Here is a 16,994-nt window from a genome sequence, read left to right as displayed (position 1 = left end):
TCCTCCCAAGACCTCAATCAATATTTAACAAACTGCCAGGGTCTCTCTCAGACTTGCCGGAATCAATTCCCTCATTAGTAGCCAACTTCTTTTATCTATTAAAGACAATGCTCTTCCCTGGGGCTCTTCCCTGGCATCTATTAGAATCTTATAACCAAGGTTCAGCCTGCAATTAGCCTCCAGGCCTGCTCTCACAAGCAAAGCTTGTTTGGTCTGTTATTTTCATTTTAACCCAAGCTGACCCAAAGTCTACCACTCATTTCCAGTTCATAATTCAAAACAATAAAATAAAACTAATGAAAATCATTAAGGGTGCTCTCATGCCTCCACCCTAAAAAGTGCCATTTTTATGGAAAGTGAGTTTCATGACAAGATTAGTAACACTTAGGCAACAAACAAAACAAAATTCACAAACAGATGACAGCGAGGTGGTGGTGAGCTCAGAGTAGGACATGGAGGGCAGTGGTGAGGCAGCTGGTGGAGGGTTGAGCATTCAGACCTAGTATTGACTGCTACATGGCGGAGATGAGCGGTCCCTTCAGCATTGAGGTGATTTCAGTCTGGGATTCCTTTGGGAAGCTTTTGTGACATCTTCTTTCCCAGGATCGGTAAGAAGATTAGTCCTTGAGGCAGCTTTGGCTTTGGCTGGAGGCCAGGTATTCCAGCGACCTGACATGGTAGTCTTGCAGCAGTACTGCATTTTTCCAAACCTAGGAGTTGGTAATTAAGCTAAAATGAAGTTTGTCTTAATTTTTAAACCTTTTTCTTGGGTCTTCTGTCATTAATATAGGCACCGTGGCATGGCAACGTAAACACTTGCCACTATTGTTTTTGTAAAAAATACAAATGACAATAAATGACTACTCTAAACTATTCATTTGTAAACTTTCATTCTTCCTCTCACTGGATTCTTATCCATGATTTAACTTTCTGGGTCACATTCTTCAATTTACAACTGTTTACATTCAGAAGAAGGCATCAGCAATTACATTTTCTTTCCACAAGTGCAAAATGTTAAGGCAAGGCAGAGATAGTCTCAGCATTCAGGTAGATGCCAAGAGTAAGCCAGGAACCTTGAAGTGCATCCTAGTCCATTCCTGTTCCTGTGCACAAACTGTCCTGCCAGTAGCACTCCACTGTAAGGTAACAGTGTACTCCAAAGTGCAGCGCTGAAATGCAAAACTGTTTTGCAAGTGGGTCAAAGATGTGCCATGAGAATGCAAAGCAGCTCACTCATCTGATGCCACCCACTGTGGATGGGTGGTGCAGACAGCTGTTACCCATGGAATGCACCATGAGAGTGCTGTCCCAGGGCTCCAGGTACCTGCTCGTTCAGGAATTGCCACTTTTTAGCTTTTCTCCAGTATATGGTGAACAAGAAAATATATATCAATGAGGTGAGATTTGGTACTAACTGCAACTTAATGCATGTAAATATGTCTCTCTCTGGTCACTTGTGAAATTCTCACCTTGTGTTCCATACTTGATTGCAGAACCAGACTTTTCTTGACATCATGAATCTCATTTTTTAGATCTTTCCACATTTTCCCAACTGACTCCTCATTGCCTACAGTCAGTGGCTGGGAAGACTCTGCCCAATGTTTCTATCTCCACAGATGCTGCCTGACATGCTGAATATTCCCAGCATTTTCTGTTTTTATTGCAGATTTCCACATCCATAGCATTCTGCTTACTGATTCTGAATTGCTCGTTAAGGATTTAAGCTCTGATCGTATGTTTGTGGAGGTTGAACTTCCTTTCCTTGTAAAGATTTCAAGCTTAAGGGAATTTAACAAATCCAGGTAAATTGTTGATACAGTGAAATTTAAATAACAAGGAACGTAAGTGAGAAGATTGGGAAATGGGGTTGTGTTAAAAAAGGATAAGACCGTTTGACAAAATATCTTTTCCTTGTATTAAAATTATTTTTAAAAAGGTTTTAGTAATCAAACTAAGTTAGCTGTAATAAATCAGACGAGGTGGCGCACTGTAATGTGCCTTAATTATATCAACATTGAGTTTCAAATCTGGGCCCTTCCTATTGGCATAAACCATGTCCAAAATTGACTTAATCTTCAATTTTGCTCTTTGTGATACCTGCATGGAGTTTTAATTAACACTTAAAAAGCTGTTCAGTTACTAATAACTTGATGCTTGGGTCAGTATAAATAGATACTACAAGGGAACCTGTCTTAGAAACAAAAAAAAACTGTTGCATTAATAATAAACAACATTCTTTGGGATATCCAGATATGGATGGAATGTCTTACGAGGAGCAATTAAATAGGTTGGGCTTGTACTCAGTGGATTTTAGAAGAATGAGAGGTGACCTTACTGAAACGTACGTTTCTTAGGGGACTTCACAGGATAGAATCAGAGAGGCTCTTTCTCCAAGTGGGAGAGTTTAGGACGAGAGTGAGGTGTTACTCATTTAAGACAGAAATAAGGAATTCCCACTCTCTAATGAATCTATGAATGCCAAGTTTTTAAGTATATTCAAGGTTGAAATAGACAGATTTTGAATTAGTAAGGGAATCAAGGGTTATGGAGTAAAGGCAGGAAATCTGAAGATTGTCAAACATCAGCCATCATCTCATTGAATGGTGGAGCAGACTTGATGGGCGGAATGGTCTACATCTGCTCCTACTTTGTTAAATGAATATAACCAAAAATGTGCTAAAATCAAAACTCTAGAGCAGTTTGGTGGCCAATTTATTTTATTAATTTCTAATATTATATAGCACCATTGTGTCATTTAGACTTATTACAAGTTTGCTTAATTTCATTCTGAAATTCATGAAAGTAGAAACTATTTTAAAATCCTTGATGCGGCATATCTAACACTATTGGGTAAACATCATGTGCATAAGAGGATACAAGATTTTATATATAAAATACTATCACATCATTTTTCTAAGAGTACAATGAACTGTAATTAATAACAATGCATTCTCATTTTATACTAAATGTAGCTTATTTAAAGTCTTGCTGTGAAAATCCACAAGTCAGTAGTTAGTTTTTTTTAAAACTTATAACTCCTATTTTAAAACTTCAACTTTGCTCATTGTTTTGTAGTATCTTCATTTTTAACGTTTCAAATTAAAAATCTGAGTAGTTGTCCAACTGCAAGACAAATAACTTTGAACTGCAGGTCCAAGTAGAAATTAAACCCCATTTTGGTCACTATTTTAATTCAGCCGTGTTACTCATTGCATTTGGTAGTTGACCTTGTTGACTTCATGGGAGGAAGGAAATACTGTGCTGTCATCATTGCTGGTCACCTCCTACTAGCTGATGAGCAGAATAGCAATGAAATTAGCTTTTGACAGGACCATAGAAAATTGTGTTCCCTCCTCTGGATTAGAAGAGAAGGCTAACAGTAGGAAATAGAATAAAAATCAAAAGAGAAAAGTGAGCAAATTGTTTACTTTTTAATTATGGCCAATAATTTTATTAACTGAAAGAGTTAAAGAGAAGAACAGCTAGATTAGTGTGAAAAATTAATACGGACCTGTCTGACTGATATAGTCTATTATACTGTGTGCAAAGTTTAAATAAGTGAGTGTATTTATTACACTAAAAGACTAGTCATTTCTAAGTTAAAACGAGGAACTATTGCATTGGTCGTACTCTGTGAAACGTAAAAGGGTTCAGAAACGATTTACAAGGATGTTGCCAAGGTTGGAGGATTTGAGCTATAGGGAGAGGCTGAACAGGCTGGGGCTGTTTTCCCTGGAGCGTCTGAGGCTGAGGGGTGACCGTATAGAGGTTTACAAAATTATGAGGGGGATGGATAGGATAGACAAAGTCTTTTCCCTGGGGTCGGGGAGTCCAGAACTAGAAGGCATATGTTTAGGATGAGAGGGGAAAGATATAAAAGAGACCTAAGGGGCAACTTTTTCACACAGATGGTGGGACGTGTATGGAATGATCTGCCAGAGGATGTGGTGGAGGCTGGTACAATTGCAACATTTAAGAGGCATTTGGATGGATATATGAACAGGAAGGGTTTGGAGGGATATGGGCCGGGTGCTGGCAGGTGGGACTAGATTGGGTTGGGATATCTGGTCGGTATGGACAGGTTGGACCGAAGGGTCTGTTTCCATGCTGTACATCTCCATGAATCTATATAAAACCTTACTTCCTATTATCACATTTATGTCACTATTCTGTGTGAATTTTCCATTCTAAATTATTTCCCTACATATATAATAGAAACTGCCACATAAATTTGTCCAGTTAAAATTACATCTTTCACCCAGTGGAGGTGCAATATCACTTTGGGTTTGCTTTTTTAGTATCACACCAGTACACCAGAATACATTTATGCTCTAACCAACTCCACTATGCTCCTTAATTGCCCCAATGATTTTGGTTTGTGGCAGTATTTAATGATAAATAACAATATCAAACCAAGTAATATATAGAAATAAGCTCAAGAATTATTTCCTAAAACAGAGACTGATTTAGAGGAACAGAGGCTGAAAGTTGTGATATCGGACTCGGTGTCTCTCTCCACAGATGCTCCAGCACTTTGTTGTGTTTCAGGTCTCCAGCATTCACAGTGCTTTGCTTTTAAATGAAATTGTCTATCCAATTGAAAGTGAACTCTTGACACAACCCTTACCCAGTTCCACAAACTGGTAGAGGTGACAAATACCACAAGGTGTTAGCAGTGGTCATCTGGTAAAACAGCAAAGATACTCAGGCGTCTCTCTGTGTGGAGTTTGCACATTCTCCCCGTGTCTGCGTGGGTTTCCTCCGGGTGCTCCCGTTTCCTCCCACAGTCCAAAAATGTGCAGGTTAGGTGAATTGGCCATGCTAAATTGCCCGTAGTGTTAGATGAAGGGGTAAATGTAGGGGAATGGATCTGGGTGGGTTACGCTTCGGCGGGTTGGTATGGACTTGTTAGGCCGAAGGGCTTGTTTCCACACTAAGTAATCTAATACATGTTTTGCATGTGCGGAAGGTTGCACAACAATCACATACTGATTTGCTCAGTATCTAAAGAATACCCATTGTAAACAATATGGTCCAGTTTTTACATTTACTCGGAGAGTAGAGAGAATCTCTACAGTGTAGAAACAGGCCCTTCGGCCCAGCAAGTCCACACCAACCATCCAAAAGGTAACCCAACCAGACCCATTACCCTACCCTATATTTACCCCTGACTAATACTCTTAACTTATACAGCCCTGAAAACAATGGGCAATTTAGCATGGCCGATTCACCTCACCTGCACATCTTTGGATTGTGGGAGAAAACCAGAGCACCCGGAGGAAACCCACACAGACACAGGGAGAATGTCTGTGTGGAGTTTGCACAGTCACCTGAGGCTGGAATTGAACCCAGGACCCTGGTGCTGTGAGGCAGCAGTGCTAACCACTAAGCCACCATGCCACCTGGTGCTGCTTTTATTACTTATACATTTTATTACTTGTTATTATTTAACACCACCGAAGTCAGCACTATGTAGCAATGAGATTTTAAGAAAGCTGCTTTGAGAGATCATGTAAATTAAATGCAAGTACTGCAGGTGAATGATTTCCCCCAGCCACCCACACACGGTTACTGTATAGAAATCGCTAGTGATCTGACATCTGATTTTTAAAATTATCTTCATGTCTAAAACTGGTTCATAAAATTAAAAGGTGTATATTCTGTGGAGGAGGAATGACTTGCAGTTGAAATTATTGCAACATTTGTGCTGCAGTCTCCTGGAAATCAGTATCCCTAGGTCTTGCTATTCATGTTACAACACTGATGAAAATCCAGTCAAAATAAAGAACAGGATGGTTTGTAGCAAGGAAACCAAGGAGACTAAGACAAGAAGGGACCTGAAACAAGTATAAATACAGCCAAGAAAGAGACAGGGAACAGCCCAGGATATAACTTCTGACATCAAGCGATTGGAGTGGGATTTCAGGCATGCACACTCCTAAGTAGTTCTAGAAATGACACGCTTGTCTCCAAATAACGATTATAAACAGTCTGTATGATAATTACATAGCAATGATAAGTAGTACTGTCATCCTAGTTCAGAATGCAATTCACTCAGGCCTATTATAAATATCTATTACAGGATAAACAAGTGTTGCGTCGTTAAATAAAATGAACACTAGTTCAAGCTTGAGACTTACAGGTATTTTCAACAAATATATAGAGAAAACAATGAGATATACAGACTGCAGTTCAAGTCAGAATGCAAGACTTTGCTCCAATTATGTCTAGATCCTAGTGTTTCTAACACAAAATAATATTTTCACATAAAGATGCAAAGTATGCTGTTTAAATCAAAGCTCAATGGCTCAAAAACTTGGCTCTGCCATATTTAGGCTAATTTCGGTGTTTTGCAATTCCATTCCAGAAATGTAAGTTGCTGTAGTTGCTGAAAGTCAGCACTTCAGAAAGAGTAATCTTGAGTTAAAGTCATTGGTTTTGCTGGAAAAGGAATACTGCCCCAGAAGAGGATAAATGATCAAAAATTACATAGATTTTGTGCCATTGATAGATATATTTAATTATAAACTATTTTTGTAATTAATTGTATACTCAGTTCAAATTGGTAAACAGAGACCAAGGTCCACCTTCTTATTTTTAAAAATGCACGCTATTTTAACCAATCTCCTAAAACATATCATAACTGCATAGGCTAAAATAATTTTCAGTCAGTTTCACTCCTTTTAGTGATGAAGCCTAAGCCAATCAGTTGATTGACACGACCAATCCAGTTAATTAGTCAGATTTACTTCAGTGATCTCCACATTAGCCTGCATACTAATTTCTTTCTCATATATTTAACACATCACTGGACATGGAAATCACTCGTGGTAAATCTGCTTATTTAATACAGCAGGGCAGAAAATGTCTAACTCTTCTTAAGAGGTGAACCACATGATGGAGGATAAATACGCTACATGTCACAACTCTAAGCTTTGAATCACAAATCTCTATGATGGTTGCTAGTAAAACAAATTCTTTGGTTTGATAGCTTATAAGACCCAGTCAATATAACTGTGCAACAGTCTTATGACTATATTTCTGAGTGAAGATCCGTGTAATCAAAGTACAGAAAATGCAATGTGGTATTGAACGCTTTCTGCAATTATGTTGTAGCTTCCATAGACTAGGAGGATCTTTGACTGATAACCTATGCAAACAGTTGATAGCACAGTCAAAACATAGTTCACTAACAATGGTTCTTTGAGAAATGTAGGTACCATATGAAACATTTTTAAATAAAAGAAAACACTTTGATTCATTATCTGTGAAACTGGAAAAAGAGCAATGTGGCATCCACATTACTTTAAAAGATTGACAAAACCTTGAAACTCAATTCTTTTGATATTTTTGTGTTTGGACTCATGAGCCCACTTTGAAATAAGAAGTTTATGTAAATCAGGATTAGACGACTCCTCTTAAAGTAATGGTTCTTGGTTCTTTCGGTGTCCGCGTCTCTTACGAGACCTTCTTTTACCTCTTCTGTTTAAGCGCCGCTGTTTCCTCTGTCTGCGACGTCGTTTCCGATGTATCCTGGGTAAATCGCCACGTGGTTCTGGATTGGATTATGAATACAATAAAAAGAGTTTAACACTTATCTGGGTTGCATCCGTCTCCCTTGATCCCAATCCTTTAACTTCTGCCATATATATTCTAGCATATAACTTTGGGCTGTAAGGTTAAACAAAGCTAAGTATGTGGCTTTAGGACTAGTGCAGGAGGCAAGGTTTTACATGCCATTTGAAAGTTCTCTGGAATAAGGTCGTGCAAAACAGAGCTTTCAGTTCAATTAAACAGGACCAATGTTCATTGAAGGAAGGAATGAATGGAGTCCTGGTTTCAAACTAATATAGCAGATTTCAGCATGGTCAACCTTGAGATTGGAGAAGAATGACAGGTGGAATAAAGGTATTGGAACTGAAGCTTATCTGAAAGAAACTGTGAGAAATTACTTCGGGGATTAAGAGAAAAATTATGAGATCGTAAAAGATACAATATAGAAGAAGCAAGGAATGTATTTTTTTTAAATATAAAAATTAGAAAAAATGACATTTAATATAGAAATAACATTAAAACCATAGAAGGTGCAGTATTGTAAACTCACCAGGTTGACACCAAGAATGATAATAGATATGAAAATGGCAAGACAGAGATGAAGAATCAGAGATTTAATGTACTTTACTTTGAAGAAATGGAATGTTCTTTAAATTGGGGATTTAGTGTTGATGGATCATCAATATGACATGATCACAGACCATTTTGTCACCAGGACTGTCTGCAGCAGACAACTGCAGCTTTTAAGAAAAGTGGAGAAATATTTGAAAAGGATAGCGGGGGTGTGAACAGCTTTTATTGTATTGAACTTGCTGCAGCAAAGAGCTGGCATAGACACTCCAGCCTTCCTACGTGCTGCATATACATGTGGTCATTTGGTACACATAAAAGGCATTGAATCAAAACCAGATTATTTTTTATCCATAAAAATTGTACAATTTTCCACAGAGCAATACTGCTTTTGAGAATAAAAGATAGTACAAAGAAGCAGTTTTTGGGGATGTGGCAATCACAGGTCTGTACACTTGGTTTCTTGATTCCTATGAACAATTTTCCCACTAGGAGGGTGGGATAAGCCCCAAATGTTGTTGTTTATTATATAGATTTTTTATATGTTTAGAATCACAGAACTCTTGCACCTTTTCTTTCTTTGCTGAGAGACCCCAAGGGTTAATGGATTTCAGGTATTAAGACTTACTTGGTTACACAGGGTATGAAAAATGTGGTGCTGGAAAAACACAGCAGGCCGGGCAGCATTCGAGGAGCAGGAGAATCGATGTTTCGGGCTTAAGCCCTTCTTCAGGAAACGAAACATCGATTCTCCTGCTCCTCAGACGCTGCCTGGCCTGCTGTGTTTTTCCAGCACCACATTTTTCAACTCTTGTCTCCAGCATCTGCAGTCCTCACTTTCTCCTACACAAGGTATGGACAATTTGCAAGTGCAGCAACTCACAAGAACGCAAAAGTCTAGACAGGCCCGACACCCGCTGATGTTTGCGGCAAGCTTCCTGGCTTTCTGCACTACATGACATGGGAAGACAGTAGTAACATGAGCCTGGCATCCCTGTGTGAGGAGCCAATGCACGAAAATGCAAGGGGAGGTAACACAAGGCATGGATGCAACATGATGCAGTGTACTATAAGTGCGAAAGGAAGATAGGATAGGAAAAACAGCAAAAGCTTAGCCAGACAATCTGGAAATTCCAAACTTGTGACACTGTCTTGTGCCTTGATAAGATGGATACGGACCTTGTTCTGGTTCTCAATGAGGAAATGAACGTGACATCAAACAACCCGAAGAAAATAAGTTTAAAGTGGAAGAATTAGTGAGTTAACTGCATGAATATTCCAATGATAATCCAAAGTGGATCTAAAATTAGGGCTGAAAGCTAATGCTAAAAATAACTACAGATGAAAGTTTAAAGAAAATTCGAGAATAAGCTTTCATCTGTGTCATATGTGCAACAAAATTATAATCCTGTTTATAAGTTTTTTTTTATAAATCACTACATAGCATTCACTGTAAAACCTTAACTTAAAAATAATCTGAATCATAATATATATAAAAGAAATCATGTGAGGGCTTAACCTCTATAGACTATATCCTCATGAATTAGAACTGAGGATCAAATACAAGTGTGTCTTTATTCATTTTTGTACTGCAGAGCCAGTTTCAGTTTAGTATGACTGGTTCTGATCCCTCCACAAGTTACAGTACAAATGTGGTACAGTTTTGCCAATCAAGGAGGGCCATGGTGCAATGATTTGTTCCCATTGACTCCATGCTCTATAAAGGTTTGTACATTCTTAATGCTTTATCTATAGAGTTGTTGTGCTAGGTGTTCACAATGCCACAGATAATATCAACAGACCAGATTGAGTATTTATAAAAGACAATCCCACCTTTGAAGATGGTGGTTGGTGCTGAAGGAAGCAGGGAAGAAACAAGGCTTCACCTCAACCTTATCCAAGGTGAAGAGGTATGACTGGCATGGTAATGATTAAAAAATAGTTTGGCTCACTGACATTAACTTTCAAACAAAGAAACTACATATAACTACAAAAAACTGAAAATACATACTGTGTTCACAATGGACTCCCTCCCAACTTTTGCACTCACAACGATAACTTGCATTGTGCAGTATGCACTCTCCATCATGCATACATGGATTGGGTTTGCACAGATTAATTGGTACCTTGGCCACTGTTGAGACAATGCCGGAGATTTGTTAAAAAAAAGGAATATCATCCATTAACGTGGTCCTTAACATAATCACTCATTTCCTGAAACATAAGTACTACATTTTATTCTTTGTGGTTCACTAGGACTTGAAATAAACTTTTTTTTAGTCTTTTCATTCAACACAAGAGATGATGGAGTGGCAGTTGAAGCATAGGGAGGTTATGTTAGACTGATCTTTTCCGCTGTCAATCATAATGGTTGCTACACAGACTATATAGGTCAACTAAAATCTAGGGACTTAGCCAAATAAAAACCCTTAGGCCTAAGCACAGACCTTCATACAATGCAGTGTGATTTGGTCCTGCATTGTAATAAAACAAAGTCAATCTTTGGTTACTGCTGTTTTATAAATGTTAAATTGCAGATTTTGAAGTGTTAGCTTTTCCTAATTGAGATGTGAATGCTTTTTGCTAAAGAAAAGGGCAAACTAGATTCAAAGTAAGAAATAGGATTGTAAATGGACTAGAAAGAGGCAAATCTCTTGCTTGGGATATTGAAAAGTGGGCATGCAGCAGGAAATGTCCATAGTGTGTGGTGATGTCAGACCACTTATTAATTCAAGAAATAGAATCCACAGAGGAACATTTCAATTTCTATTTCCTAATTACATTAGTACATCCGGAGACAACCTGTTGTGGGACAAATTTAATCATCGCCAAAAATGGATGTGGGGAATGCAATGTGTGCTAAACCTGCACCCAGTGCTTGTCATACAGGCAGACAGCAACTTTCTGTTGCCCGTTGCTTATTTGAATGATCTTTACATTCAGTTTTGCGAATTGTGGAAAACATCAGTGAGGGACATGTGGTAAGACACCAGCCATATGTAGGAGGGAAGCAGCTAGGGCAATGTGGTGTCAATTTTCTGGAGGGATGGGTCACATATGACTTCCACTGTATCCATTACCCTTACTGTTGCCTGTCAGTGAACTAGCCCAGCCTGCTGCCATACATGTTGACCTGGGTCTTGAGTTGCTTGAAATTGTTTATCCAAGATTGTCTCAAGTTGCCTCCACTGCATTATCAGCAGCCTTCCACCATCCATGCTGTAACCAGAGGCATGATACTGCCTGGGAGCAGTAGGTCAGACAAAGACATCCAGAGAGCACTAAAGGAATGCAGAATGCTGCTGTATGGAAGACATTTCACATTTAATGTTCCCTGGGAGATTTACGTTTTCAAGGTTTGTTGAAAGATTGATTGATTTGAAGTTGTTTGTAAATAACTGGAGTGGTTTATTTAAAAGAAATTGTGAAAAAATCTTGTGGTTATTAGAGACTTTTTTTGAAAGCAAGGCTTCACTGAAGTCACGGGACATAACTGCTTGCTTTGATGTAGATCCTAGTAGGGCTGTGGGAACATTGAGTGCATGAAATGTTTGGTAGCTGGTCTTCAGTTAGTGTCAAGGAGCCTGCAAGGAAGGACCTGCCAAACTGGACTCTCTCATTTCTGAGAGAAGAATCTTTCTGTCGACTTCAGAGTAGAAAGTAATTGTTCTTCTGGAAGAATGACTGAATGAATTTCTGAATATTGCATTTCCTGAACAAACTGTTAGAAATACTCCAGGGAAAATTGTGTTTGTTTAGTGATTTGATCACACATGCAAGACTATCAGATCTACACTTCATCCTTTTTGCCCTCAAGAATAACCTATTTTCCAAAGTATTTTTTCAGAAAGTTAACCTCTGCAAAGAAATCCTTTTCTTCTCTTTTCATGAAGAATGAGTGAGTGAATTTGTGCGAGAGAGAAAGAGAAAGAGAAAGAGAGAGTGTGTGTGCGCGTGTTGGGGATATTTAGAGGGATAACATTTTGTTTTGTAATAAAACAATAATTATACTCATTAAGAAACTTTGCTGATGGATTCTTTTATTTTAAAAGCTGATAATCTTTTAAAGGCTAAGAAATTTTATTTTATACCATGACTTGTGGAGTAGTTGAATTAATCATAAAAGTAATTTGGTCAACTTTTGCATGTTTAATCATTTTTAGAATATTTTGCCGTAGTATTTTGCAAGTGGACACAGTGCTGGTCTGTTATTGAAAGACTGATAGGCACAGTGCTGTTAATGCTTGGAAGTTGGGCTTACAAATTTTGTATCTTTTTTTTCTTTATTCTTTCACCAGAGGCCAAGGCTAATAGTTGTTGGCCATAAACTAAGAGGCTTGCTCAACCATTTCCGAAAGCTGTTTAAGAGTAAACCACATTGGTATGGATCTGGAATCAGACCAGGGAAGAATGACAGATATTCTTTCCTCAAAGATATTAGTGAACCAGATGGGGTTTTTTTTATGCCTGTTAGCAGCAGTTACACAATTGACATCAGAGCAGCTGTAAATTCCAAAGTTTTCTTTCACTGCCATGGTGGGATTTGAAGCCACATCCTCAGAACATTAGCCTAGGGTTCTGGATTACTCCGCCAGTGACATCTCAACTGTGCTACTGTTTCCTCCTGATGCAGGAGAATCAATCTCTCAACATTTTGGGCGGATGTGGATTCCTGTTACAACCTCTTCACTACATCCTCTTCCTCCCTCTCCCAACAGTTTAGCCTTTGTTCATTCTCTCAATATTCTTGCTTCCAAAAGAAGGTCTGCTATTGCACCATATCTGGGAGCAACTGCTTTGTGTAGAAGCCTAGAGGTCAGCAATAAATTCCTTTAGTCTCTGTCATTTCAGCCCCTGTATAATTTGTCAACACTAAGCAATTATAATAAGCGATGAGTCCTTGATGAATTGTTGTAATAGCCAGAAGATGCTAACCAGCAACTAAATCATTAACAGTTCATTCATGAAGGCTGGTTACTGTCTTACTTGTTGCTGAATATTGCGAAGAGTAAAAGGAAGTGCTGCAATAATCATTCATCATCAATAATGTTATGATCTCTGTATGCTTCCAACAAATGTTCACCACACATACTAATGCCAGCACTAAATCAACACCAAGACAAATGTGCCCCATGTACAATGATGCAGTTTTAGATCTTGAAGGACATTTGTAGTGTCAAAATAAATGGTATTATTGCACCTAATTTCTCATCCAATGTCTTCAAAGATCTTCTATAAAACTGTCTTAGCTTTCAAGTAACAAAAACAAGGAATATAGGACTACAATTAAATATTATTCCAAACTGCAGAAGATGAATAGTATTGTTCTCACAATTCAATCACAACATTAGAAGCTTTGGAGTTCTACAACATTAAGCTATATAATTCTGAATACTTAAGAGAGGACGGTAACGTGTGTGTAGATCTTAATCAGGCTAAGTTCTCTTTAATAATGTGGGTTGTATATTCTTGTCATTTCATTTAGTAAATGCTCAAATTTCAAATACAAACCCAACATTTTGAAGTACAAATGAGTACTTACTGAAGTACAAACAGAGGTGCTTCATTTAGCTTTGTTGCAAAGACAGATCAAAGAGGTAGATTCATATAAATCAAATAATTTTTGAACACTGCTATGCCGTCATACACTATGTTATTACAGAATCATTATAAATAAATAAGTGAAAGAGATCAAAATGCAACTCATGGCTTAAAGTCGCACAGGATAAGTTAACATGATAGAACAACTGATCCCATGTAGGTCATTACTTTCCATCTAGACACACTTTGCCACATAACCTCACACTCAAGTAATTCTTTGTCTCACTGGTCATATTCCAGAATCTGGAATACAGGTTTTGGGATGCAATGCTGCTCCAGAGGCTCCCAATGAGTGGGAATTGGAGCTCAAGCCTCAATTCCAGGTTGACATTATGTGGAATACTCAGATTTGGTGGGTGTAGGTAGTGTTCATTTGAATTATAGATGATGGAAACCCACAAACCTTTCCACGCCCAGTGAGTGGATTAGCCCCATTTACAGCTGCAGACATCGTGTTCACGTCTCAATGTCAGATTTAATCACATTATGAATTGTGTGAAAGTTTTTGCTTCGTGTTGCAGGCATCCAAACCTTCCAGCTCAATAGCCATTATCTTACCTTTTACACAAGTCAATTTACACAACCTGCCTGAAGCATTTTGACAGTGTCTCCCTTCCATGAAATTGTGCCCAATTACGAAGATAGTGCGGGGTGGGGGAGATAGGAAGTATGTGATGCATCTCAGATTGACTGAATCAAGGCATTTATTGTAGGATTTGTCCTGTATGAAAGATTCTGTTTCATCCAACTCAAACACTGACTTCCTTTTACCACAGAAATGAACCCTATTACTGATGTGATCTGACTTAGACAGTTTGGTTATTAACTATAACATGATCTGACAGTTTCTTTGTTATCTACAGCATAACATTACAAACATGATTTTTCAATGGACATGGGGACAGTAAGATAGAAAACAGGTACACCATGCTGTCACAATCACATTGCAATCTCCCCATCACCATCTCACATGTCTCAGATGATAGGCAACAGAGTATGTGTCAGACTCAATGAAAACCAAAAGAACTGGGGATGCTGTAAATTAGAAACCAAAACACAAATTGATGGAAAAGCTCAGCAGGTCTGGAAGCATCTGTGGAAAGAAATCAGAGTTAAAGTTTTGGTTCTGAGAAAGGGTTACTGCACCTGAAACGTTAATTAAGATTTCTCTCCACGGCTGCTGCCAGACGTGCTGGGCTTTTCAAGCAATTTGTGTTTTTGTTTGTGAGTGCGTCTGACTCCATGGATAATCTATGCTAGTGCTGCATAAATCAGAAGATACGTGTGTCGAAAGACATTCCTTCTGAATTTTGGTTTGTGGACCAAGTGTTGGGCTCAGGCAAGTGGTATTATCCTGAGGTCAGTGACAGCACAGGATTTGAAGGAATGTGAGTGTGTGCATATGCTGAGGAAGCCTGTCCTTTTACAAATGTTGTAAAGTTTTTTAAGCAGTCAGTATGCTGTCTAGATGCCTAAACTGTAGTTTATCTTAGCAAAATTCCACTCTCATTCATAATGGGACTCCCCAGTGGGAGCTGTAGAATTTATTTTCCAAGTTCAGATGATACTTGGCTCAAAGGATGTTTCCATACAAATCTTAGATGGCCAGTGCTGCCTTTGTTTTCAATTTCAACTATCAGATGCTATCTAAATGCATGAGTTGGCAGGTGAAAATAAACCTCAAACTTCCCATGTCTAGCCAAATCAGAAAGACATGCATTTATGTAGAACCTTTCCTGCTTGGTGGATTATGTAAAGCATTTTATAATCAATTGAGCACTTTTCATACTTAAGCAATGCTGTCAATTATCAAAAACGTAACATGCTCAATTAAAATCTCTCTTGAGGAGACCTTAATCTAAGTTCTGATAAGAACCCTTTTAACGAAAATAAGCTATCAAAGCTCATCTTTGAAAGAAATCATTGTATACTTTATTCACATGGGACCTCCAGACTAAAGTGAGACAAAATGAATAAACAATAAACAGTCTTAAAAGGGCAGGTAGGTTTCACAGCTTAGTTTTTCAAACACTTTTTTTTAGACAGGATTTCTTAATCAAGCTTGACATTCTAATTGATCAAAGCTAAAAAGTAAATTACAGTTGATCCCAGGAAAATTTTCACGGTAATTTCTAATAGATGTAGAGAAGAGAAACAGATCTTGATTATTTTTTTCTCTGTGAGATGCAGTGCTTTGAAATGATTAGTTTAATTATCCGTAGAACACATGAAAGGTAGCAGGTCAATGTGAGAACGCAATGGAACTGACTGGTACTCTCTTTCTTCAACAATGTATTTTAGCAGAACTTTAATCAAATTTCACAAGTTTCCATCTGTACTACATTATAACTTACATAATTACACTGCACCTATTATTTTCTATATTTGTGTTTACAGTATATTAATTAACTTACTTGCAATCTCTTTTGTTAGTATTGTGGCTGGTTTATATTTACTTAGCTGAAACTTAATATATTAAAGAATACTCTTTAATATGATAAATTGTAAACGCAAGATCAGTGTGTTTATATTAGCTGATGTTATAATGTGGTGGAGTGCGATTGTCTCATCCTTTCCTATCCATTTAGACTCTGTCCAAAGGTGGCACCAAGCCAAGTTAACGTTAGGTGGAACTTTTCATAGAGTGCAGTTAACGTCGCAAGTAAGTGCTCAGTGTGTGTGGACTTATTGCAAATATTCAAAAGGGAGCTGGCATGCACAGTTAAATGTTAAAAGAAAGTGGACCGGGGATGATGAATGTGAGAGGCTGCTAATCTCCTGGAGTGAACTTAATCCACTTTGCAGCTCAGAAAGGAACATCTTGTTTCTTTTCCCAAAATTGAGTAGAGTTCTTCCCTTTGATTTTTTTTAGCTTACCCCAGGAAACTGCACAGATACAGGGTGAGGAAGGTGGAATTTGAAATATTATATGGAAGTTATTCCATGCCGAGATGAACCTTTCTTATCCGTTCTCAAATGTTCATTTGTAAGGAGCGTCACAAAAAAAGTGATTTGCATTGAAATAAATCAAACTTGTTCCTGTTTTAGAAAGCCCAAATATATGATCCAGTTTCCAATCTTGAAAATAAATGCCAGACTGGACCTCTGTAGTCTTATCATTTCAAGCTGTTGTATTTTCAATGGAGTAAATAATATTATTATTTGCTTTGAGGATATCTAGCCTCCACCCCTTCTCACGAACCCATAACGCTCTTTTACATATATTCAGATTATAATTATTGAATCATGACATCCAGCAGCTCTTTACA

The 16,994-nt window shown here is 38.0% G+C and overlaps 1 protein-coding gene across 4 annotated transcripts in view; it reads right to left on the bottom strand.

Moving 5' to 3' along the window:
* Nucleotides 1–2,724: 2,724 nt before the first annotated feature.
* vwa2 (von Willebrand factor A domain containing 2) overlaps nucleotides 2,725–16,994 on the bottom strand; it is a 71,576-nt gene continuing 57,306 nt past the window's right edge. For all 4 annotated transcript variants that reach the window (XM_060842120.1, XM_060842121.1, XM_060842122.1 and 1 more), the window contains 2 exons: nucleotides 10,136–10,258; nucleotides 2,725–7,555 (listed from right to left, as the gene is read on the bottom strand). In XM_060842120.1, coding sequence (XP_060698103.1) covers nucleotides 7,419–7,555; nucleotides 10,136–10,258 — 260 coding nt within the window. In that variant the 3' untranslated portion in view covers nucleotides 2,725–7,418. The remainder of the gene's footprint in view (nucleotides 7,556–10,135; nucleotides 10,259–16,994) is intronic.

This window comes from Hemiscyllium ocellatum, chromosome 22, assembly GCF_020745735.1.
Source record: "Hemiscyllium ocellatum isolate sHemOce1 chromosome 22, sHemOce1.pat.X.cur, whole genome shotgun sequence".
Taxonomy (NCBI): Eukaryota; Metazoa; Chordata; class Chondrichthyes; order Orectolobiformes; family Hemiscylliidae; genus Hemiscyllium; species Hemiscyllium ocellatum.
The sequence above is the reverse complement of the archived record's forward strand: the minus strand, read 5'-3'. Positions and strand labels throughout refer to the sequence as shown.